General features: G+C 49.5%; 1 protein-coding gene and 1 long non-coding RNA gene across 6 annotated transcripts in view; one reads left to right on the top strand and one right to left on the bottom strand.

Annotated features, from left to right (window-relative positions):
- Positions 1-1,867, top strand: part of STXBP4 (syntaxin binding protein 4) — a 60,994-nt gene extending 59,127 nt beyond the window's left edge. For all 5 annotated transcript variants that reach the window (XM_032967137.2, XM_032967134.2, XM_032967133.2 and 2 more), the window contains one exon: positions 193-1,867. In XM_032967137.2, coding sequence (XP_032823028.1) covers positions 193-298 — 106 coding nt within the window. In that variant the 3' untranslated portion in view covers positions 299-1,867. The remainder of the gene's footprint in view (positions 1-192) is intronic.
- Positions 1-21,577, bottom strand: part of LOC142930195 (uncharacterized) — a 46,174-nt gene extending 24,597 nt beyond the window's left edge. Inside the window, exon 1 of the long non-coding RNA XR_012946257.1 lies at positions 20,870-21,577. This is a non-coding gene — a long non-coding RNA (uncharacterized LOC142930195). The remainder of the gene's footprint in view (positions 1-20,869) is intronic.
- Positions 21,578-23,737: the final 2,160 nt, after the last annotated feature.

Here is a 23,737-nt window from a genome sequence, read left to right as displayed (position 1 = left end):
GAGTCCGGCGCGGTCGCCGCGATCGCCGTGACCTTTCCTCCCGAGTGCTGGTCTCGGGAGGAGCCGCGCTACGGTGCATACAACTCTTCCGAGACGACGCTTCACACTTCGAGGGTCGTGTTTCGTGACGCTGATGTCGTCGTCGCCGCCGTTGTATTTGCACCCTGGCCCCCACCCGACCCCACCCCACAGTCACGTGACGCAGACGACCTCGTGGGTTCACCCGGTGACCAGCACGCTCAGCTTGCCCCTGTCAGACGACGCGGCCAATGGGGTTGCTGGAGAGTCCACCACGTAGCCAATCGCGCGCGAGCTTGGACCAGCTATGGCCGGCGGTCACCTGTGTCGAGGTCGCGGAGGAATGTAATGGAAGAATGTTACTTTTGACACTTTTTTTTAGTAGTGTGCCTACGAGCAAATGTATCATATCCATGTACAAAGAAGAACCCCGTGGACTTTGTAAATCAGAAGAAAGCCAGAGCACGTGATGCCTCCCGACGTGGTTTAAATGTTAAACGCATCGTGAAGACGATAGTCCCGTCGCAGGGCCGTGAAGGATTGATGCCAGCATCGGGAGGCCTTCATCCAGCAGTGTATAGACCTTGGCAAAGGATGATGTATATGAAGCTAAACAGTTTAGTGTTACCGGTACATTGGTTGTAGAAGTTATGTCATTCATTAGCGCGTTGTTTTTATTTTAAGGTGTCAACAGCCCTGTAACTATCGCAGCCCAGCACGTATATTTTTACTGGTATTTGTTCACAGTTTTTAAACCATTTTACTTTACTTTAGCGCAGAGAACATTAGCGGCGCGTCAGTTTAAATTCAAACTGTGAAGACAAAACTGTGGGATTTGCTTTGGTTTTGCAACCATGTGGATTTATTTCATGATAAAAAAAGGTGTGCGTATTTCTGAGAATCTGTAAATACAGAAGGTATAGTGTTATTTTCAACGACATGCCTTATTTCGTTTTCATACGATGCCGAGTATTCGTGTTTGAAGGAAACAAAAAGGGCGTTGCCGTTTGAACACCGCGATGTAGGGTGGCAGGCTGGCTGTGTGACAGCCGTGTCTCGCCTTTATTGTGACCCATCACTTTCCAAGGCCCCATTGCATATTGCCACACAGCAACAACAAAACGGCGTTCGATGCTCAAGTGGCAATGACGTGCACCATGGCGCTTACGCCGCACTAGTTGCACCTCGAGGCCACTTGAAGTCTGGAAGGCTCGCTGCTAGTAGGAGATCACGGCACAGACCCAAGTGTTACGAGTTGATTACTACCCTTTTTTGGAGGCCGTGTCCTGTGTACACCTTGTGCCACATATGGACAGCTATCACTGGAGGCTCCCCTTGGCTAGACTTCAGGGCATTGAAACGGTTCAGATGAGATGTAATGCAGGGCACTTGATTTCCTAGGCAATTAATTGCCCTATGAATCCGAATCCTTAAGGTGACATTAACATGCACTTGTGCCAGACTAGATGCAGTTGGAGGCCATGAGAAGTGATCGAAGGATTGCCAGCAGGAAGAATATGATACAGACCCAGATATGAACTAGCTCAGGTCACTGGCAGATGTACATGCGCTCTCCACTGGACTAACTCAGTTTTATCTACCTGCTGCTCTGCTCGTTGTTGTGAGCATTGTTCCCCTACCTCCTGCTGTAGTCGAGGATGGCGGCAGCTGACCAACACCCATTAACATCTTGCGCATCCCCCTCCATCAATCCTCATGTTGACACCACTCGTGAAAGCCATTGCCACGCACTCACACATACACATTCCCCGAAGACAAACTGGCATGTTCACAAAGATGATATGTATTCAAATATTTTTTCTCATTAAAATACAAAGTGAGCTCCGTCCGTCCGTCCATTATAGATGTTTTTTCTTTTTAAGGCCACAGTGTTATCCACAATCGTGTTGAATGTTTGGTCTAAGATGATGTGGCAGCATAGTCCACTCGGATTATCATTCCTCAGCTTAGGCACCACCGCCTTGTGGCTTCTGGGCCACGTTTTGCCGTGGCTGGGTCTGACCGACGCCCGCTGGATTTGTAAGCGAGCACTTTCGAAACGTTCTTGCTCCATCCGTGCACGCGCAACCTCATTCCCCGTCGACACCGCACAGCCAATGAGACCACCACCACCTCCTACACCAGCGGGCAAGAGGAGCTCACAATGCAACTGTGGTCACCATTCTCAAACCATGGCCCACGCAGTAACGCCACTGCCAGCTTCGATTATTCGCCAGCAGCGTTCCAGATGTTCACCGTGAGGTTATTCCTGAAACCATCCACTGGCTCGCCTCGCTAACCTCCACATGAACATTTGAACGCGGCTGACCAACTCTCCGACACGAAAAGAAGACTGCTCATCTCGCCGCAGTTTTGTAACGACAGCCTAGCGGCAGCGCGTTCGTCGCTTGTTGCAAGAAGTTCGCGGTTAAAATCCAGCGGCTGCCCTGGTTATAAACTGCGGGTGTAATAAACCGTAAAAAAACACACACACACACGGGTCGCCTGCATCACCAGTGGACGTTAAAGATCATCCATCGACGTCTTTCGCAAGAATAGGCTGTTGTGTGCCGAAGTTCGGGTCCACATTTTGCCAAATTCTAAAATTAACCGCAAAATATTAAATCTGGAGAGCGCACTGTCATGATCGCCTGCAACTACTGGCAGTCTGATGCCCCTTTGCTGGCCGGTGCTGCCTACACCTGCTCCAAACAGCTACCACCCTTAATATAGGTTTTATTTTGTGTTAGATCGCGATCTAACCTAAACTCGGGTCGCCAGCTTCGTAGTGCGGTGCGCTAACCGCTACGCTGCCGCTCCCCAAAATACACACATCTAAAAATCACGTTCCAGTCTTATTACCGTACATTACTATTACCTGGTCACATTACTCTAGTCGTTTATATGGAGTGCTCTTGCCAATACAATCTGGAAACCCAGCAGAATTTGTTTCACAAGTGTTGACTGCTGATGAGAGCCCGATGGTTAAACCTTTGAGTATTGGTCTGGGAAGCCAATAACCTGATGGAACTAAATATTGTTTTTCTATCTTTGTATGAAGGATATGGAGCTGGTAAGAGGTCTTTGTTGCCCTGGTGCGAACAGAGATATCATCAGCCATGCGGTGCAGATTGGCACCCTGCTCTCAGAGGCACCTGTTTACTGGTGGTGTTTGCAGCTCAGATAACAGCCACATGTGACCACGAGGACAAAGAGGACGTTTATCATAATAAACTCGAATGCACATCCACGCAATGTATGGAGAACCAATTTCGCACCGTACGTAGCCAACCGTGCAAATCTGGAGGTGCGGGGGGGGGGAAGGACAGCAAACCAAACACAAAAAGCAGTTCTAAAGAAATTCGTTTTCAAGATGGATTTAAAAAGTGCATCGCTCCGGTGGCTTCCTAAGATCGGACGGAAGAGCGTTCCAGACGGCCGCAGTAGCGCATCTGAAAGCGCCGCGCGATGCGGTGACCACCGCCTTTGTTCGCTGCCCAGCCAGTCAAAAGTCGCTGCGAGGACCTTATTATAATTCGGATTCGGTGAAAAAGGGGTTTTGTTTGCCACGAGGCTTGGGTATTTGAGCTTGAAATAAATAGTCGCTACTTCTAACATATGCACAATAACGCAAAACTTAGACCATGTCCAGATTTAATGTATACAAAAAACTTAGTTGTCCTTATCCGGACCATGTGGCTTGGCAGTTAAAGAGAGAGTGGCTCACAATCGGAAGGTCGCGATTTCAAATCCTGGTTTGAAGGGGTTGACGCAGCCCCATCATCCCTCTAGGGTCGATGACGGTAAATGAATAGCCGCCCCGGTCATAGGAATGTGGAATTTCCACCACTGGAAATGCAGTGCACTTCATGGGAAATAAGCACCAACAACCTCAATGTTGTTATTGAGCATGAAATCTGATTATTATTTTCTTTTTCAGTAAAGGTGTTATATTGTGTCTTGGGTTTTCTTCATTCACGTAGTTTAGCAGAGTTTATTTTTTTTAAATGTTGGCAGTAGGAATATGAACATCGAGTGAATTGAAACGGGCTTCGGGAGTGGGCATTCAAAAACAATCGCAACGATTTGGAGATGTGAAACCCCACGCCGATGGCTCGAGTGTCCGCGTCTCGAGTTTCTCGGGGCGCGTGGTCGACGTGAAAACAAAGATAATTCGACTTTGTCCCGTAGAGTGCTCAGTTGTCAAATATAGTTTTTTTTTAAACTGATCGGTTTCACCTACATCCAGAACATCAATTGAGGGACCGCCCCCCCCCCCCCCCACACACGCTGGAAGAAAGCGTGGAATGGGAAATATCACCACAGTGGATTGGTTGGATAACTTTCAAATGACCCGAGGCCTAGGTCGGGTGCAGGAAAAGTAAATTGGGAAATTATATTAAAGCATGGAATGGGACCTTTTTGCACGCATCAAAGTAAAAGGTTTCTACGTGGTGTTTGAACATCTTAACACAACTGTTTTATTGCCGCAAATGGTAAAACCTTTTAATATTTTTTTCATACTTTGATACTGGCAAAAAGGTATCCCACGATACAGCCGCTAAGCCCCAGCTATAAATGCTCTGATAGTGGCATTGTCTTTGCACTGTTCGCCTTTTGGCGTTGTTCTCTGATCTGACGCTGGTGAGACTTGGCCCTGAAGAATACCGTCCTCCGGTGTAGAACAATCAGTTTCAAAGACAATGCCCATATATGTTCAGAGAATGTTTGTTTGCATGTTCACCACAAGTAATGTATGTGGTTAATGCAGGACTTGATTCCTTACAAAGGGTTTCTATTTGGTGTTTGAACGTCTGAATGACCTGCTTTATTGCCAGAAAGGGTAAAACCTACCCTTATTTATTCAGACCATATTAAAGCATTTCGAGTGTAACGTGTTTGACGGAGCTACATCATCTTTACACCACTGGAATCTCCACCACTGGCTCAGGAGGGAGAGTGGTGGGGGGGGTCAAACACATGAACGCCGCCTCAATTGCTCGTTCGAGCAGAACAAAGTAACAAACGAAACAAGAAGCAATCGCCCCGAGTCTTGTTGTTGGCTTGGATCGTTCCAATCAAAGGCACAAAGCGAGAACGCGCCGGGTGCGACGTCCCTCCAAGTGAAAAGTAGAAACAAATACTACGGGCCCCGCGCTAAATGCTTTCGAGCTATCAATTCCGGTTCAGTGATTGTGCACTTGCTCTATTACTATAGTACTATACCGCCTTCAACTTTTATGAACGACGACCGGGCGTTTAAGGTTAGCGATTTGTCGTATTATACTGCTGTATAGTAAATGAAAAAATACAATGACTTTACTATGCAAGTAAAAAAAATTGTTTAAATATTGATGTGTTTCTTTTTTTTATTTTAGGGCCCCTTTATAACATATGCTACAGGTCCCGCACGAGCTTCATCCGGCACTGCCAGTATGCACCCCCCCTGCGTTATTCCGTGAGCCAAGCGTTGGTGCGACAAAGCGACACAGATAGAGAGGGCCACGCACGACAAAGCCATCGGCCAACGTCAGACCGACTTCGTGCTGCCCCGGGGCGACACGGAGCGAGCGCTTAGAAGCGAAGCCTCAAGTCTCGCGCGGCGATGCTCTCGTCCAAAAGGGTCGACTGATCTGGGTCGTCGGAGACCAAACGAGTCGGCAAAGACAAAGGATTCCCCTGCTGCCCCGTTATAGCCTCAACACACTGTTGGGGCAAGTGCTGCTGTTAGCGAGCACCTACGAAGGCCGACACGGCACACGAGGGGAGTGGGTGGCCAGCACCACGCCCGGCCACCTTTGTCAGAAAGGGTTTTATTCGCCATGAAAGTTCACACCGACACGGAATTTACTTTGGCAGGATGGTGCATACATTCAACATAGAGGAATCTAAGATCTTAAGTTTTAAACAAGTCTTACTATAATAAGGGTTAAAAGTCTAACTAACACCAAGGGGCTGAAGTATATAAAATTGAATAAATATCGAATATAAAATAGTTTTAAGATATAATTTAAAAATAAAAAATACAAATAGGTTAACATAGTTAATATCGGAAAGGTGTCATTATGTAGATAAAATGATAAAATCAGTGTAAGATCTTGGCCTTGTTTAACAGGTCAGCAGCAGATGGGAAGAAACTGTTTTTATGGCGTGAGGTTTTGGTCCTGATGGACCGAAGCCTTCTGCCGGAGGGGAGTAGCTGAAACAGAGAGTGTCCAGGGTGGGAGGAATCGGCCATAATCTTCCTCGCTCGCCTCATGGTCCTTGTCGTGTTCAGGTCCTCGAGGGTTGGTAGATTGCAGGCAATTACCTTCTCAGCAGTGTGGATGATACGCTGCAGTCTGCTCTTGTCCTTGGCAGTGGCAGCAGCATACCAGATGGTTATGGAGGTGAGGATGGATTCAATGATTGCTGTATAGAATTGCACCATCATTGTCTTTGGCAGGTTGAATTTCTTCAGCTGCCATAGAAAGTACATTCTCTGTTGAGCTCTCTTGGTGAGGGAGCTGATGTTCAGTTCCCACTTGAGGTCCTGGGAGAGAATAGTGCCCAGGAAGCGGAAGGACTCTACAATTTTGACTGGGGAGTCTAACAGGGTGATGGGGGTGAGTGGGGCTGTATTCTTCCTGAAGTCCACAACCATCTCAACTGTCTTTAGAGCATTTAGCTCTAAGTTATTCTGGCTACACCAGGTCACCAGGTTGTCAGCTTCCCACCTATAGTCAGACTCATCCCCACCAGAGATCAGCCCAATGAGGGTGGTGTCGTCGACAAACTTCAAGAGTTTGACGGACAGATGATTGGAGGTGCAGCTGTTGGTATACAGGGAGAAGAGCAGTGGGGAAAGGACGCAGTCCTGAGGAGTTCCGGTGCTGATGGACCTGGAGTCAGAGACTTGTGTTCCCAGCTTAACGCACTGCTCCCTGTCAGACAGGAAGTCTGTGATCCACCTGCAGGTGGAGTAGGGCACGATCAGCTGAAAGAGCTTGTCCTGAAGCAGGGCAGGGATGATGGTGTTGAAGGCAGAGCTGAAGTCCACAAACAGGATCCTAGCGTAGGATGCTGGGGCGTCCAGATGCTGTAGGGTGAAGTGGAGGGCCATGTTAACTGCGTCGTCCACAGACCTGTTGGCTCTGTAGGCAAACTGAAGGGGGTCCAGGAGAGGGTCTGTGATGGCTTTGAGGTGTGCCAGGACCAGGCGCTCAAAAGACTTCATTACCACAGATGTAAGGGCGACCGGTCTGTAATCATTTAGTCCTGTTGGCCTTTTGGGCACAGGGATGATGGTGGAGGACTTGAGACAGGCTGGTACATGGCATGTCTCCAGGGAGATGTTAAAGATGTTGGTGAACACCGGAGGCAGCTGGTCAGCGCAGTGCCTGAGGGTGGCTGGAGAGACAGAGTCCGGCCCGGCTGCTTTGCGTGGATTCTGCCTCTTGAAAAGTCTATTAACTTCTCCCTCCTGAAAGGAGAGAGTCGTCTCTGTAGTATGGGTAGGGGATGGGGCCTCTTGGGTGGGAAGGGGTAGTTCAGGACAGTCCAATTGTCTTTCAAATCTGCAGTAGAACTCGTTCAGGTCGTTGGCCAGGCGGAAGTCGTTAGTGGTGTGGGGAGCTCTGGGCTTGTAGTTGGTGATCTGCCTGAGCCCTCTCTAGACAGAAGCAGAGTCGTTAGTAGAGAACTGGTGTTTTAGTCTCTCTGAGTACAGTCGTTTAGCCTCTCTCACCGCTTTGCTAAACCTGTTCTTCGACTCCTTGACTCTGTCTCTATCCCCACTCCTAAACGCTTCCTCCTTCTCCAACCTCAACCTTCTGAGCTTTGCTGAAAACCAGGGCTTGTTGTTGTTATAGTTCACCCTGGTACGTGTTGGGATACAGCAGTCCTCACAGAAGCTGATGTAGGATGTCACAGCCTCTGTGAGTTCATCCAGACTATTGGTAGCAGTCGTGAACATATCCCAGTCAGTACAGTCTAAGCACGCCCACAAATCTTCCACAGCCTCACTGGTCCACTGTTTAGATGTCCTCACAGCAGGTTTACAGAGTTTTAGTTTCTGCCTGTATGCAGGAATCAGGTGGATCATTGCATGGTCAGAGTGTCCTAGTGCTGCTCGGGGGACGGCGTGGTAGGCTCTACTCACTGTAGTGTAGCGTGATCCAGAGTGTTCCCTTCTCTGGTTGGGCATTTAATGAATTGTATGTATTTGGGGAGTTCGTGGCTGAGATTACCTCTGTTAAAGTCGCCAAGTACGATAACCAACGAATCTGTATTTGCTCGCTCCACACTCAGAATCTGATAGGCGAGCATGCGTTGGGCCTCTTTAACCTGAGGACCCGGCGGCAAATAAACTCCGACCAAAATGAGCGACGCGAACTCGCGAGGCGAGTAAAACGGTTTACAGCTTATAAAAATTGATTCAAGGAGTGGAGAACAATGTTGCAGAATCACTGTGACATCTACACACCAGCCACTGTTAATGTAAAAACAAATACCACCGCCTTTCGTCTTTCCGGAGAGTGCTATGTCACGATCCGATCTTACAAGATGGAATCCTGCTAGTTGTAGCGAAGTGTCCGGAATCAAATCACACACCCATGTCTCCGTGAAGCACAAAACAGAAGATGAAAGAAAGTCTTTGTTTTTTACCATCAGTAGCTGAAGTTCATCCATTTTGTTGTACAGTGAATGTACGTTGGAGAGGAAAAAGCTCGGAAGCACTGTTCGGATCCCGCGTCTGCGTAGCCGTACTAGAGCCCCCGACCGTTTACCCCTTGGGCGGCGTTTCGTTGCTTGAGCAAAGCCTAGCGCGGCATTGACTAGAATGCCTACTAATTCTGCCGCTGGAAGCAGAAAAGTAGGAATTAAATCCACAGGAGTTGTTTCCCTGATATTTAAAAGTTCGTCTCTTGTTAGAGAACTCCGAAAATCTTGGCAAAACACTGAATTGACAGACAAAACAAGACAAAACAGGGCGCACCGACCGGCTGAGGCTACCATCATCGGCGCCATCTTATCACCAGCACGGGTGTGATGAACAGCAGGACTCTCTCACCAGCACTGGTGTGATGAACAGTAGGCCCCTCTCACCAGCACGGGTGTGATGAACAGCAGGCCCCTCTCACCAGCACAGGTGTGATGAACAGCAGGCCTCTCTCACCAGCACTGGTGTGCTGACCAGCAGGCCCCTCTCACCAGCACTGGTGTGATGAACAGCAGGCCCCTCTCACCAGCACGGGTGTGATGAACAGCAGGCCCCTCTCATCAGCACAGGTGTGCTGTACAGCAGGCCTCTGTCTCCCCAGTGGCGATGTTTTTACGCACCGCACCAGGTACTCATTTGAGGCTGAGTCGACCTAAGGGAGGCCCAGTACAGGTTCAGCTATAATCGTCACTGGTGTTGGCCGTGAGAGGGAATCGAACCCGGGTATTCAGGTTCGTTGTGCATCGCTAACCACTACACTACCGCTCCGCACACACAGAGATAGCCACACGGATTGGATAACAATGCATACTCGTCCAGTCTTAAGGATTACCCGTCAGACTCGCGTTTTTTCACAACGTTGAGTGTCTCGCGGCTGTCCAATGGATTCTCACAGTGTTGTTATTGTTGTTGTTGTTTGCCTGGTTGTAAAACAACTCAGTCGAGCTCCTGTGCATCGCAGTGTCTCACCGTCAGCTGCTGCCTGAGTGCTTCTGGGTTTTACGCACGGCTCAAACTCCAAAAGTTGGCCTTCGGCTTTTCCCTGGAGAAACAAAGCAGCTCAACGGTTGGCTACGTACGGCGCAAAAGAAGTTCTGCATACGTACAAAGGTTGTTCTTATTATGATTATTGTTTAATTCACTTTGCGAGTCCGTATGGTAATGTGCACCACTCAGTGGCCACGCCCTTAGTTCTGTGCTTTCCAAAAGTCGACTCACCCTTGCCTGCGCGTGACTGATGAGCGCCTCGCTACGTCTCGGTATCTTGGGCTTTTCTCTCAGTTTTTAGGGGTAGGTGGGGGGGTCTAACTGTGGGATTTTAGTCCGGTTGGGGTTGACATGTATGGGAGCAGACTGAGAATGGCAACAACAACAATAAAATGTAAAAATTAAAACCACGTGTCGATACGACTTGCATCTGACCGTAAATGTATTGGCGCAGAAGCGTCGGTGAGACACACAAATTTTGTGTTGATCTGAAGCTTTCGTGACTGCAGGAATCCACCCTCTTTGGTTCTTTCGGTAATTAGAAAAAATATATATTTTAAAAAGACGTGACTTTACCGAAATGTTGTGCTCAAGTCTGTTCAGAAATAATAATATATATTTTTTTACATTTAAATTTAGGATTTGGTGAAAAAGGGTTCTGTTTGCCGTCAAGCTTGGGAATTTCAGCTTGAAATGAATAGTCGCTACTTCTAACATATGCACATTAACGTAAAACTTAGACCATGTCCCGTTTTAATGCAAAAAAACTCCGTTATCTTTATCCGGGCCAGGCAGCTCGTCACTTAGAGAGAGATTGGCTCACACTAGGAAGGTCGCGATTTCAAATCCTGTTTTGGAGGGGTCGACTCAGCCCCATCATCCCTCTAGGGTCGATAAAATGAGATGTTATCCTTACTGGTAATAAAACAGGTGTTGAAATGTTAAAACACCAAATACTTTAGACGCGTCTACCACGACTCCGTCTACCACGATTCCAGCGGACTATTTTTACTCGGAGACTTCACCGCGCGTGTCAAGAAATTCCACAACTCACCACCACCACGCCGCCATCCACCACCATCGACATCACCAGCTCACAACAACCCACACTACAACCGCAAGCCACAACCGTACCAACAGGATCAACCATCAACACAACCACGAGGACACCTCACCACTGCACCATCCTCAACCAATACCATCGCCATGATCCTCGCTGGGTGGCTTTCTGAGTGACGAGGTAAGCGGCAGGGTGGGTGGTTGAGTGGCTGGATACTTGGTTGGGTGGGTGGCCGAATGGGTTATGTATGCATGTAGAACTTCTTTCGCACCGTACGCAGCTAACCGTGGTAAATCGGAGGTGCAGGTTACTGACCGCGTAGGTAGCAGAGCGAATTGTTTGGTAGCCGGCTGGATAACTGCCTGGCTGATTGGCTTAATATTCGACTGGTTGGCTGGATACGTAGCTGGACGGGCGATTGCCTTTATACCTAACTAGCCGGTCACTGGGTAGGTGACTGGGTGATTTGTTGGGTGCTTGACCGGTTGGCTAGGCGAGTAAACTGGCTGCTTGGGTGGCTGGGTGTTTTTTTTCTCTTGCTCTTCCAACCTGCTCACCACTCACACGCCTCCCTGTGCCCAGCCCCCGCACTCAAAGCCACGAGATTAGGACTCGGGGCTCGGAGTGTCTCCGTTTCGCCGAGCTTTCGAGTCGCCCTGGGACCGGAGCTGTAACCTCCTCCCGTCTCCTCGCCTCCTCTTCCCCCGGGACCCCAGCTGCCCTTCGCTGCCCTATGGCCATGTCTGGCCATCGCCCCTTCCCTCTGCACAGCGTGCTCAAGTCTCTGCTTGAGAACCCGCCCAGCGCCCGACAAGCGGAGGCAGGAGGTCAGGGCGCACACGCCATTCTGCACGCACACTCTGCATGTACATCGCATGTCAAGCCCATTAGGGGTCAAGTCATTGGAGGTCCCTATGGGGGGAAAAAAGTTTGCAGGAAAGCGCAGAAAGAGGAGGTTATAAAGCCAGGAGACTAAGAATAGAACCCGGGAAACTAAGGCACAGAAACATTTAGCCATCACGCAGGCACAAGGCTGGTCCACTTTAAAGGAGTTGGCGTAGCAGCGATAGGATATCACGTACACCACCTAGCGAACACCCACGTAGTACATTGATTATAATAAACTGCCTTGGATAGTTGTTCTTAGTTAAGCTGCTGTTTTCTCATAAGAAAGGCTGCGAGTAAAGGTTGCTTTTGTTTGCACCCGACCGGTACACAAGACGCGAATCGGCACAGCAATTAAGAGGCGCAGAGCTAATTACAATGATAGTTCTCAGGTTAAACAACAAAGACGTGAGAATCCGTTGGACGTCCGTGGGATAATCAAACCGTGAGCGTCAAGGGTTGATACTCCTCAAAGAGAGTTTCGTTGTCTTATTTGGTGACACGCGTGAGTACAATTCAGCCATCGGCTGCTTTGCAAGAGCCTTGACATACAAGCATGTACATACACATGCATGTACATGCTTGCGTTGCGAACACACACACACTCATACGAGTACACACAAAAACATAAACATGCATATACACGCTTACATTGCACATACACGAGTATACACGCACGTGTACACGTGCGTGCACATTGGTAACGCGTGCTAATGTGGGGCTTGCGCGGGCTCTACCCCGGATCAGACGAGCATCTGAGCCCGATGCTAATTGTGGGTGCCGCGGTGGTGAGATGTTAACTACCTCGCCTGGTCTGGTGTATATGTGGAGTTTGCGTGTCTCTCTCTCATCATCATCACGGTGGCTAGGAAATGTTAACAACCTCGCCTGGTCTACACAGGAAGTTGTGGGTTCGATCCCCACCTTGACGCCTGCTGCTGTATATGTGGAGTTTGCGTGTCTCTCTCTCTCATCATCATCACGGTGGCTAGGAGATGTTAACTACCTCGCCTGGTCTACACAGGAAGTTGTGGGTTCGATCCCGACCCTGACGCCTGCTGCTGTATATGTGGAGTTTGCGTGTCTCTCTCTCATCATCATCACGGTGGCTAGGAGATGTTAATTACCTCGCCTGGTATACAGGAGGTCGTGGGTTTGATCCCGACCCTGACGCCTGCTGCTGTATATGTGGAGTTTGCGTGTCTCTCTCTCATCATCATCACGGTGGCTAGGAGATGTTAATTACCTCGCCTGGTATACAGGAGGTCGTGGGTTCAATCCCGACCCTGACGCCTGCTGCTGTATATGTGGAGTTTGCGTGTCTCTCTCTCATCATCATCACGGTGGCTAGGAGATGTTAATTACCTCGCCTGGTATACAGGAGGTCGTGGGTTCGATCCCGACCCTGACGCCTGCTGCTGTATATGTGGAGTTTGCGTGTCTCTCTCTCATCATCATCACGGTGGCTAGGAGATGTTAATTACCTCGCCTGGTATACAGGAGGTCGTGGGTTCGATCCCGACCCTGACGCCTGCTGCTGTATATGTGGAGTTTGCGTGTCTCTCTCTCATCATCATCACGGTGGCTAGGAGATGTTAATTACCTCGCCTGGTATACAGGAGGTCGTGGGTTCGATCCCGACCCTGACGCCTGCTGCTGTATATGTGGAGTTTGCGTGTCTCTCTCTCATCATCATCACGGTGGCTATGAGATGTTAATTACCTCGCCTGGTATACAGGAGGTCGTGGGTTCGATCCCGACCCTGACGCCTGCTGCTGTATGTTTGGAGTTTGCGTGTCTCTCTCTCATCATCATCACGGTGGCTAGGAGATGTTAATTACCTCGCCTGGTATACAGGAGGTCGTGGGTTCGATCCCGACCCTGACGCCTGCTGCTGTATGTTTGGAGTTTGCGTGTCTCTCTCTCATCATCATCACGGTGGCTATGAGATGTTAATTACCTCGCCTGGTTTACAGGAGGTCGTGGGTTCGATCCCGACCCTGACGCCTGCTGCTGTATGTTTGGAGTTTGCGTGTCTCTCTCTCATCATCATCACGGTGGCTATGAGATGTTAATTACCTCGCCTGGTTTACAGGAGGTCGTGGGTTCGATCCCGACCCTGACGCCTGCTGCTGTATGTTTGGAGTTTGCGTGTCTCTCTCTCATCATCATCACGGTGGCTATGAGATGTTAATTACCTCGCCTGGTATACAGGAGGTCGTGGGTTCGATCCCGACCCTGACGCCTGCTGCTGTATGTTTGGAGTTTGCGTGTTTCTCTCTCATCATCATCACGGTGGCTAGGAGATGTTAATTACCTCGCGTGGTATACAGGAGGTCGTGGGTTCGATCCCGACCCTGACGCCTGCTGCTGTATGTTTGGAGTTTGCGTGTTTCTCTCACTCATCATCATCACGGTGGCTAGGAGATGTTAATTACCTCGCCTGGTATACAGGAGGTCGTGGGTTCGATCCCGACCCTGACGCCTGCTGCTGTATGTTTGGAGTTTGCGTGTCTCTCTCACTCATCATCATCACGGTGGCTAGGAGATGTTAATTACCTCGCCTGGTATACAGGAGGTCGTGGGTTCGATCCCGACCCTGACGCCTGCTGCTGTATGTTTGGAGTTTGCGTGTCTCTCTCTCTCATCATCATCACGGTGGCTAGGAGATGTTAATTACCTCGCCTGGTATGGAGGAGGTCGTGGGTTCGATCCCGACCCTGACGCCTGCTGCTGTATGTTTGGAGTTTGCGTGTCTCTCTCTCATCATCATCACGGTGGCTAGGAGATGTTAATTACCTCGCCTGGTATACAGGAGGTCGTGGGTTCGATCCCGACCCTGACGCCTGCTGCTGTATGTTTGGAGTTTGCGTGTCTCTCTCTCATCATCATCACGGTGGCTATGAGATGTTAATTACCTCGCCTGGTATACAGGAGGTCGTGGGTTCGATCCCGACCCTGACGCCTGCTGCTGTATATGTGGAGTTTGCGTGTCTCTCTCTCATCATCATCATCACGGTGGCTATGAGATGTTAATTACCTCGCCTGGTATACAGGAGGTCGTGGGTTCGATCCCGACCCTGACGCCTGCTGCTGTATGTTTGGAGTTTGCGTGTCTCTCTCTCATCATCATCACGGTGGCTATGAGATGTTAATTACCTCGCCTGGTATACAGGAGGTCGTGGGTTCGATCCCGACCCTGACGCCTGCTGCTGTATGTTTGGAGTTTGCGTGTCTCTCTCTCATCATCATCACGGTGGCTATGAGATGTTAATTACCTCGCCTGGTATACAGGAGGTCGTGGGTTCGATCCCGACCCTGACGCCTGCTGCTGTATATGTGGAGTTTGCGTGTCTCTCTCTCATCATCATCATCACGGTGGCTATGAGATGTTAATTACCTCGCCTGGTGTACAGGAGGTCGTGGGTTCGATCCCGACCCTGACGCCTGCTGCTGTATGTTTGGAGTTTGCGTGTCTCTCTCTCATCATCATCACGGTGGCTATGAGATGTTAATTACCTCGCCTGGTATACAGGAGGTCGTGGGTTCGATCCCGACCCTGACGCCTGCTGCTGTATGTTTGGAGTTTGCGTGTCTCTCTCTCTCATCATCATCACGGTGGCTATGAGATGTTAATTACCTCGCCTGGTATACAGGAGGTCGTGGGTTCGATCCCGACCCTGACGCCTGCTGCTGTATGTTTGGAGTTTGCGTGTCTCTCTCTCATCATCATCACGGTGGCTATGAGATGTTAATTACCTCGCCTGGTATACAGGAGGTCGTGGGTTCGATCCCGACCCTGACGCCTGCTGCTGTATGTTTGGAGTTTGCGTGTTTCTCTCTCATCATCATCACGGTGGCTAGGAGATGTTAATTACCTCGCCTGGTATACAGGAGGTCGTGGGTTCGATCCCGACCCTGACGCCTGCTGCTGTATGTTTGGAGTTTGCGTGTTTCTCTCTCATCATCATCACGGTGGCTAGGAGATGTTAATTACCTCGCCTGGTATACAGGAGGTCGTGGGTTCGATCCCGACCCTGACGCCTGCTGCTGTATGTTTGGAGTTTGCGTGTCTCTCTCTCATCATCATCACGGTGGCTATGAGATGTTAATTACCTCGCCTGGTATACAGGAGGTCGTGGGTTCGATCCCGACCCTGACGCCTGCTGCTGTATGTTTGGAGTTTGCGTGTCTCTCTCTCATCATCATCACGGTGGCTATGAGATGTTAATTACCTCGCCTGGTATACAGGAGGTCGTGGGTTCGATCCCGACCCTGACGCCTGCTGCTGTATGTTTGGAGTTTGCGTGTCTCTCTCTCATCATCATCACGGTGGCTATGAGATGTTAATTACCTCGCCTGGTATACAGGAGGTCGTGGGTTCGATCCCGACCCTGACGCCTGCTGCTGTATGTTTGGAGTTTGCGTGTCTCTCTCTCTCATCATCATCACGGTGGCTATGAGATGTTAATTACCTCGCCTGGTATACAGGAGGTCGTGGGTTCGATCCCGACCCTGACGCCTGCTGCTGTATGTTTGGAGTTTGCGTGTCTCTCTCTCATCATCATCACGGTGGCTATGAGATGTTAATTACCTCGCCTGGTATACAGGAGGTCGTGGGTTCGATCCCGACCCTGACGCCTGCTGCTGTATGTTTGGAGTTTGCGTGTTTCTCTCTCATCATCATCACGGTGGCTAGGAGATGTTAATTACCTCGCCTGGTATACAGGAGGTCGTGGGTTCGATCCCGACCCTGACGCCTGCTGCTGTATGTTTGGAGTTTGCGTGTTTCTCTCTCATCATCATCACGGTGGCTAGGAGATGTTAATTACCTCGCCTGGTATACAGGAGGTCGTGGGTTCGATCCCGACCCTGACGCCTGCTGCTGTATGTTTGGAGTTTGCGTGTCTCTCTCTCATCATCATCACGGTGGCTATGAGATGTTAATTACCTCGCCTGGTATACAGGAGGTCGTGGGTTCGATCCCGACCCTGACGCCTGCTGCTGTATGTTTGGAGTTTGCGTGTCTCTCTCTCATCATCATCACGGTGGCTAGGAGATGTTAATTACCTCGCCTGGTATACAGGAGGTCGTGGGTTCGATCCCGACCCTGACGCCTGCTGCTGTATGTTTGGAGTTTGCGTGTTTCTCTCTCATCATCATCACGGTGGCTAGGAGATGTTAATTACCTCGCCTGGTATACAGGAGGTCGTGGGTTCGATCCCGACCCTGACGCCTGCTGCTGTATGTTTGGAGTTTGCGTGTCTCTCTCTCATCATCATCACGGTGGCTATGAGATGTTAATTACCTCGCCTGGTATACAGGAGGTCGTGGGTTCGATCCCGACCCTGACGCCTGCTGCTGTATGTTTGGAGTTTGCGTGTCTCTCTCTCATCATCATCACGGTGGCTAGGAGATGTTAATTACCTCGCCTGGTATACAGGAGGTCGTGGGTTCGATCCCGACCCTGACGCCTGCTGCTGTATGTTTGGAGTTTGCGTGTCTCTCTCTCATCATCATCACGGTGGCTATGAGATGTTAATTACCTCGCCTGGTATACAGGAGGTCGTGGGTTCGATCCCGACCCTGACGCCTGCTGCTGTATGTTTGGAGTTTGCGTGTCTCTCTCTCATCATCATCACGGTGGCTAGGAGATGTTAATTACCTCGCCTGGTATACAGGAGGTCGTGGGTTCGATCCCGACCCTGACGCCTGCTGCTGTATGTTTGGAGTTTGCGTGTTTCTCTCTCATCATCATCACGGTGGCTAGGAGATGTTAATTACCTCGCCTGGTATACAGGAGGTCGTGGGTTCGATCCCGACCCTGACGCCTGCTGCTGTATGTTTGGAGTTTGCGTGTCTCTCTCTCATCATCATCACGGTGGCTATGAGATGTTAATTACCTCGCCTGGTATACAGGAGGTCGTGGGTTCGATCCCGACCCTGACGCCTGCTGCTGTATGTTTGGAGTTTGCGTGTCTCTCTCTCATCATCATCACGGTGGCTAGGAGATGTTAATTACCTCGCCTGGTATACAGGAGGTCGTGGGTTCGATCCCGACCCTGACGCCTGCTGCTGTATGTTTGGAGTTTGCGTGTTTCTCTCGCGCTCTCCCCGTGGTCGCGTGGATTTTTTTCCAGGTCCTCCGCTTTTTTTTCTCTTCGCTTCGAGTATTTTTTCGGCTGTTGTTGATGTAATTTGTGGCCAGGTCACTTCTAAACAAAAAAAAGCTAAATAGCTCAGTGGACCTTACCTGGTAAAATAAAAACAAATGTTTTAATAGTTTACTTCTGGGGTCGACAACAACAAAAATTTACAAAGAGCAATTTTTTTTCCGGATTCTGTAAAAAAAAAACCTTTTTTTTTTTCAAGAGCCGCAATTGGCGTGTGGTGAATACGAGACGGTTGTCCCTCATCAAGCAAGTCCTTAAAAAAATAACCCCTGGGACATGAGTTGTAGCTGGGGGCCGCACGGCAACAGGCATCCGGGCATGCCTCTTGCCGTGCGGTTGCTCGCAACTGCGGTGTGACGCCGCTCGGGTGTCAGGCGGTCGCGGTCAGTCGCTTGGCTCGGGTTGACGAGGAGGGTGAAAGTCGGGCTGGGTCGGGAGTGCGACGTTTCCGTAAACAGTGCCCAACGCCTCTCACCAGCCTCGCCTCTCATCCCATAGCCGTCAACCCAGAATGGTTTGCCCACCCGTATTATTGTACAGGGAAATTGAGTTTTTCAGGTCCATACGGCACACAGCCGTTTCAATGCGGGCAACATATTTTTCGTGTCTATGTGTTTGTGTTTCTCCCTTTTGATGGGGACTTTGTAGGATGAACGTTGAGATTGATAACGGGCACGGGGTGATCAATAATATCTGAATTGTTCTGTAATAAGGTAGGACAATGATAGGGGGTTGCCAAGTATGCACCACCCTCACCTCTCACCTCCATCCCCCATCACACCGCGTTGCTTATACTACCCCCGGAGCAAGCAGGGCAGAGTGGCAGTGCGACTCCTTCCTTGGGTGACTCGACTCTCAAGTTGCCCGCTGGTGCGTCGCAGGCCGCCACGGGCACTGATTGCTGACAGGGCATCCCTCTGAAGCCGCGTTGGGCCACCGCTTGGTGGGAGGGAGGGCGTTTCGACAGTGGCGGCGGTGCACGCGGAGGCACACGTGCTACCTCTTGAAGGCTTGCCGGCCCACGTGCTATCAAGAGGCAAAGATTCCCTGCATAGCCTTCGCAGGCGTTTGGGGCAAGTGCTCTTAGCGAGCACTTAGTAGGAAGCCATTGGGAACTGTGGCACTTTTAAGGTATCTAAGTTGAACACTTAATTTGTTTAAAACGGCTTGTTGTGTTTAAGTTTGTTGTCATTCCCCCCCCCCCCGTACCTCCGATTAGCATGGTTAGATACGTACAATGCCAAATAAGTTCAACATATTGTGCATACATACACACATACATACACACACATACACACATACATACACACATACACGTACATACACACACACATACATACACACACACATACACACATACATACACAAAAACAACCGCCATTCGCCACTAAGTGGCGGTGACGTCACCACAACGCTTGTGCCAGGCCATGTGCACCTTGAGGCGAACGCCCGCGGGCAGGAGGTCACGGGCAGACCCAAGTGCCACGGGTCGACTGACTGAGATGACTGAGGTGACTGGCTGATGCACCACTTGTGCCCCCTACTGTGCCAACCTGCTGTGCTTTAGCCACCCGGCGCTCCGCTCGTTGTTGTGAGTGTCGCTCCTCCGCCCTCCGTTGTTGTTGGAGGGCGACTGCCTCCAACTGCCCAGTAGCAGCAGCGTCCTTCACGAGCCTCCTCCACAGAGGCCGATCTTGACACCGCTGGTACCAGTCATCGGCAAGTCCACTCAGCTCCACGTCCTGTACCACATCACTCCATCTCTTCTCTAGCCCATGCCGCGCCCGTTTAGCCCCCTCGATGCGGCCGAACAAAAGCTGTTTCGGCATGCGGTGGCTGGGCATGCGGGCTACATGACCCAGCCAACGCAGCCTTGCCTGCCGGAGGAGCTCACCGATGGGACCTTGCCCAGATCTTTCAAAGATTTGTGAGCTCCTCACACAATCCAGCTGGTTAAACCCAGGATGGATCGTAGGCAGGCCAGCCTAAATGTTTCTAACCGGTGAAGATGTTCCATTAAGGGGGTCCACGTTTCGCAAGCGTAGAGAAGGGAGGGAATGACCGTGGCCGAGAAGACCTGAAGCTTAGTGCGGAGCGACAGACCAGGTAGCTTCCACACAGCGTTACGCAACCGATGAAAATATATTGCCGCTTAACTGATTCGGAGTGAGACCTCTGCTGTTAAACTGGAGCCGGTCATAAGCACACTGCCCATGTATGGGAAACTCTCCACTCTCTCCACAACTGCCCCATCACCGATTGGGAGTTGTGGAGGTGGAGTGTCCGATGGTACAAAATACCCAGGCAGGTGCTTAGTTTTGGTGGGGCTGATGGTAAGGCCCCATCTCTTAGTAGCACGCTCCAGTCTCAGCAGCAGCGTCTCCAACTCCTCCTCTGAATGAGAAGCTATTACCAATTCATCGGCATACATAACGTGGTTGAGCAATAGGGAGCCATCCCTTGACCGTACTCGGGCATCGATCAGCCTCCCATTATATCTGTACCATATGGAGATTCCCCCGGTACAGCTATTGCAGGCTTCACGAACTACGTAGTCAAAGTAGATGTTAAATAATGTGGGAGCCAGAGGACATCCCTGTCGCACCCCAAGGTGTACAGGGAATGGCTCTGACTCCCGGCCACCCGGGCCCGCTCACCATCATGAAGGTCCTTAATGATCGTGAGCAGAGGGTCAGTGACTCCAAAAGCACGAAGAACAACCCAGAGCCCAGGCCTACTGATGGTATCATAGGCCTTGACCAGGTCAATAAAGCAGAGATGTAGGTCTTGCTGGAATTCCCTACACCTCTGCTGTAGCAGACGGACAGAAAATATGGCATCTGTGCAGGACCGCCCTTTGCTGAAACCGCATTGGGGCTCCGCAAGCCTCTCCTCAGCGTGCCTGGCAAGGCGATGTTGAATAATCCTTGCCAGGACGTTTCCAACATCCCACACACACACCAACATTCCACACACCAACATCCCACACACACACGCGCTCAACGAATCACAAAGTTGTTGTTGTTATTCGCGACAACCACTTACTGAGAGAATGCCGAGCTTGCTACTCTGAAGTCGACCTCGCTGTCTGTCGCCTTGCTGCGCTGGCTCGACAGACTTCGCTCTCTGTGTCCCCGTAAAAGTCTAAAGTCTGTGTCCCCGTGAGAGAGACAGAGAGAGAGACAGAGAGAGAGACAGAGAGAGAGACAGAGACACAGCGAGAGACATAGAGACACAGAGAGAGACAGAGACAGAGAAAGAAACAGAGAGATAATATTTCGTGACTGAAGGAATCCATACTCTTTGGTTCTTTCGGTAAAGTCACGTAGGCAGAAAAATAATAGATCACGACGTTTCGATCGCCACACAAGCAACCGTCTTCACGTTGCTTGTGTGGCGATCGAAACGTCGTAATCTATCATTTTCTACCTACGTGACTTTACTGAAAGAACCGAAGAGTACAGAGAGAGAGAGACAGAGAGAGAGAGTTCTGGCTCCGTGATGTTCCACCATTCGCCCTGGAAGGGATGGGGCGGCGGATTTGTCACCCACTCCTCAATGTGCTTTGGATTTCATCCAGAATTCGGAGGGAGCAGCATGCCTGACGAGTCGACGCATTACTCTCCCTGTCCTCTATTGTTACGCAAATTACGCAGTGCCATAGACAGGGCTTTGGCAACCTAGAGAGAGAGAGGGTTGCCCGCATTCACAATCGGACTCTAGCCAATTTTGTCTACCTCGAGAATTGTCAAAGTGGGCGACCTTGGGGAGGAAAATCCTCAAGTGGAGAGAGATCCCGTTTAGTGGCTCGTGCTCTGGGTTCACACCCAAGGGGTGGTCAGTGCCGGATTGAGCTAGTGCGGGGTCTGTAGCATATTTGATGTTATAAAGGGGCCCTCAATTAAAAAAAAAACACGTAAATATTAAAGCACAAATGTTTTACTTGCATAGTAAAGTAATTATATTTTTTCATTTGCTATACAGCCAGCTAATACGACTAATCGCTAACCTTAAACACCCAGTCGTTCATAAAAGTTGAAGGCAGTATAGTACTATAGTAATAGAGCAAGTGCAGAATCACTGAACCGGAATTGATAGCTTGAAAGCATTTAGCGCGGGGCCCTTGAAAGTGCGGGGCCCGTAGCTACTACACATGTTGTAGCTACAACATATGTAGCTACAACATATGTAGTAGCTACATATGTACGTGCTACACGTACATGCGTGGGCATGCTTACGACTGGCGCCGTTCGTCCCTGAGTGGTGGTGACATCTCCGCAGCGATTGTGCCAGGCTAGGTGCACTTACATACACATGAATGCATGCACATATATACTGGACATACGTACATAGGTGTGCGTACGTGCAAGACACGCGCCGACGTACACAGACATGATTCTTCATTGCTTTATTTTTTTTAATATTAGATAAGGTCGTGTCGAAGTGTGTGTGTCGTGAACCCACCTCCACCCGACACAGCCGCGCTTATAAAAAAAATAATATCGTGATCATCTTCGTGATTAACCCCCTTTTGCAGTGGCATTTGTCAATGTGTCCTTGTTAGTCGTGGAACCTTTTTGCCGGTATCAAAGTACGAACAAATAGGAATAGATTTTTACCCTGTCTGGCAATAAAGCAGTAATAATAGGGGTTTTCCCCTTTTTTCTGGCAACAAAACTGAAACCTTTTTACAAGGATTCATGTCTGCATTAACCACAATACCTGCAGTCAAAATGCAAACAAAACACACACTATGATAATATGATGCATTGTCCTTGAAACTGATTGGTCCACACCAAGGGACGGCTTTCTTTTGAGCCTCGACCCAATTGGTGCTCGACCAGATGACGCCAAAAGGCGTAAGAAAAAAAGGGGAAAAACCCTATTATTACATTTTGGTACTGGCAAAGGAGGTCTAATGATGATGAAATAAAACAGGATTTGTATTAAGTTGTTCAAATATCAAAGAGATATCTTTGTCAAGGCATCAAGTACTGCAGTAACCTCACGCACTGTCAGACTAGGCCACAAAGACGTTTGTTGTCTGTGGTGTCAGACAATCAGTTTCAAACACAAGGGCCATATCAGTTTAACACGTAGCAAGCTTTCGCGACCAATATGAATCATAATAAAGGCTTTTGGGTTAGATCGCGTTATTTATATTTTGTCTTTTGTCAACGTGACACCTTTTTTTACTGATTGGCCGTGTCGGGTGGTGGAGGGTTGTGACACATTTGTAAATAACGCGATCTAACCCAAATACCTTTATTATGAACAATTCCCATGTATTATTATCAGAGCACAGTTTGTTTGCACGTTCACCACACGCACGTGTGTTCAATGCAGTACGTGATTCCTTGCAAAAGCTATCGTCTATTTGGTGTTTGAACATCTTAAAACAACTCCCGTTTCATTTCCATAAAGGGTAACTCCTATTATTAATTATTTTCATGTCCTTGTTTGTTTACATATTAGTACTGGAGTCGACCTCTGTCCGTTCGTTGTCTCTGTAGCTTCGCGTTGCAATTTGCAGCTGGGATCAATACCCTGGAGATAGATGCGCCCCAGCCGGTTTGCGTTGCAGCGAATTCAACATTTTATCTTCGATCTAAGACCGACTTGCGTTTGCAGTCTTATAAACTCTTCGTTCAAGAGTGTTTTTATATATTTGTAGTTCTGATTACTTGACTGTATGTCACAGTAAAGTAAGCACCCAGCGGACCTCAGCGCCCTGTCTCTCCCTGCATCCAATCCCATTAACTGTGGGTTACTGCACCATCCCAAATTCCAAGTGGCGTTCTGCACCGAGTCTGTGGAACGCGACAGGATTTTGGCATCGACATCAGGCACTCCAACTTCGGGTGGTTTCTTCTAAATGAAGCCTTAAAGGCTATTTTATTTTTAATTCGATGC

The sequence above is a fragment of the Petromyzon marinus genome, chromosome 37 (assembly GCF_048934315.1).
Source record: "Petromyzon marinus isolate PM22_M1 ecotype Great Lakes invasive population chromosome 37, UKy_Petmar_22M1.pri1.0, whole genome shotgun sequence".
Lineage (NCBI taxonomy): Eukaryota > Metazoa > Chordata > Hyperoartia > Petromyzontiformes > Petromyzontidae > Petromyzon > Petromyzon marinus.
This window is presented reverse-complemented; position numbering and strand designations above follow the sequence as displayed.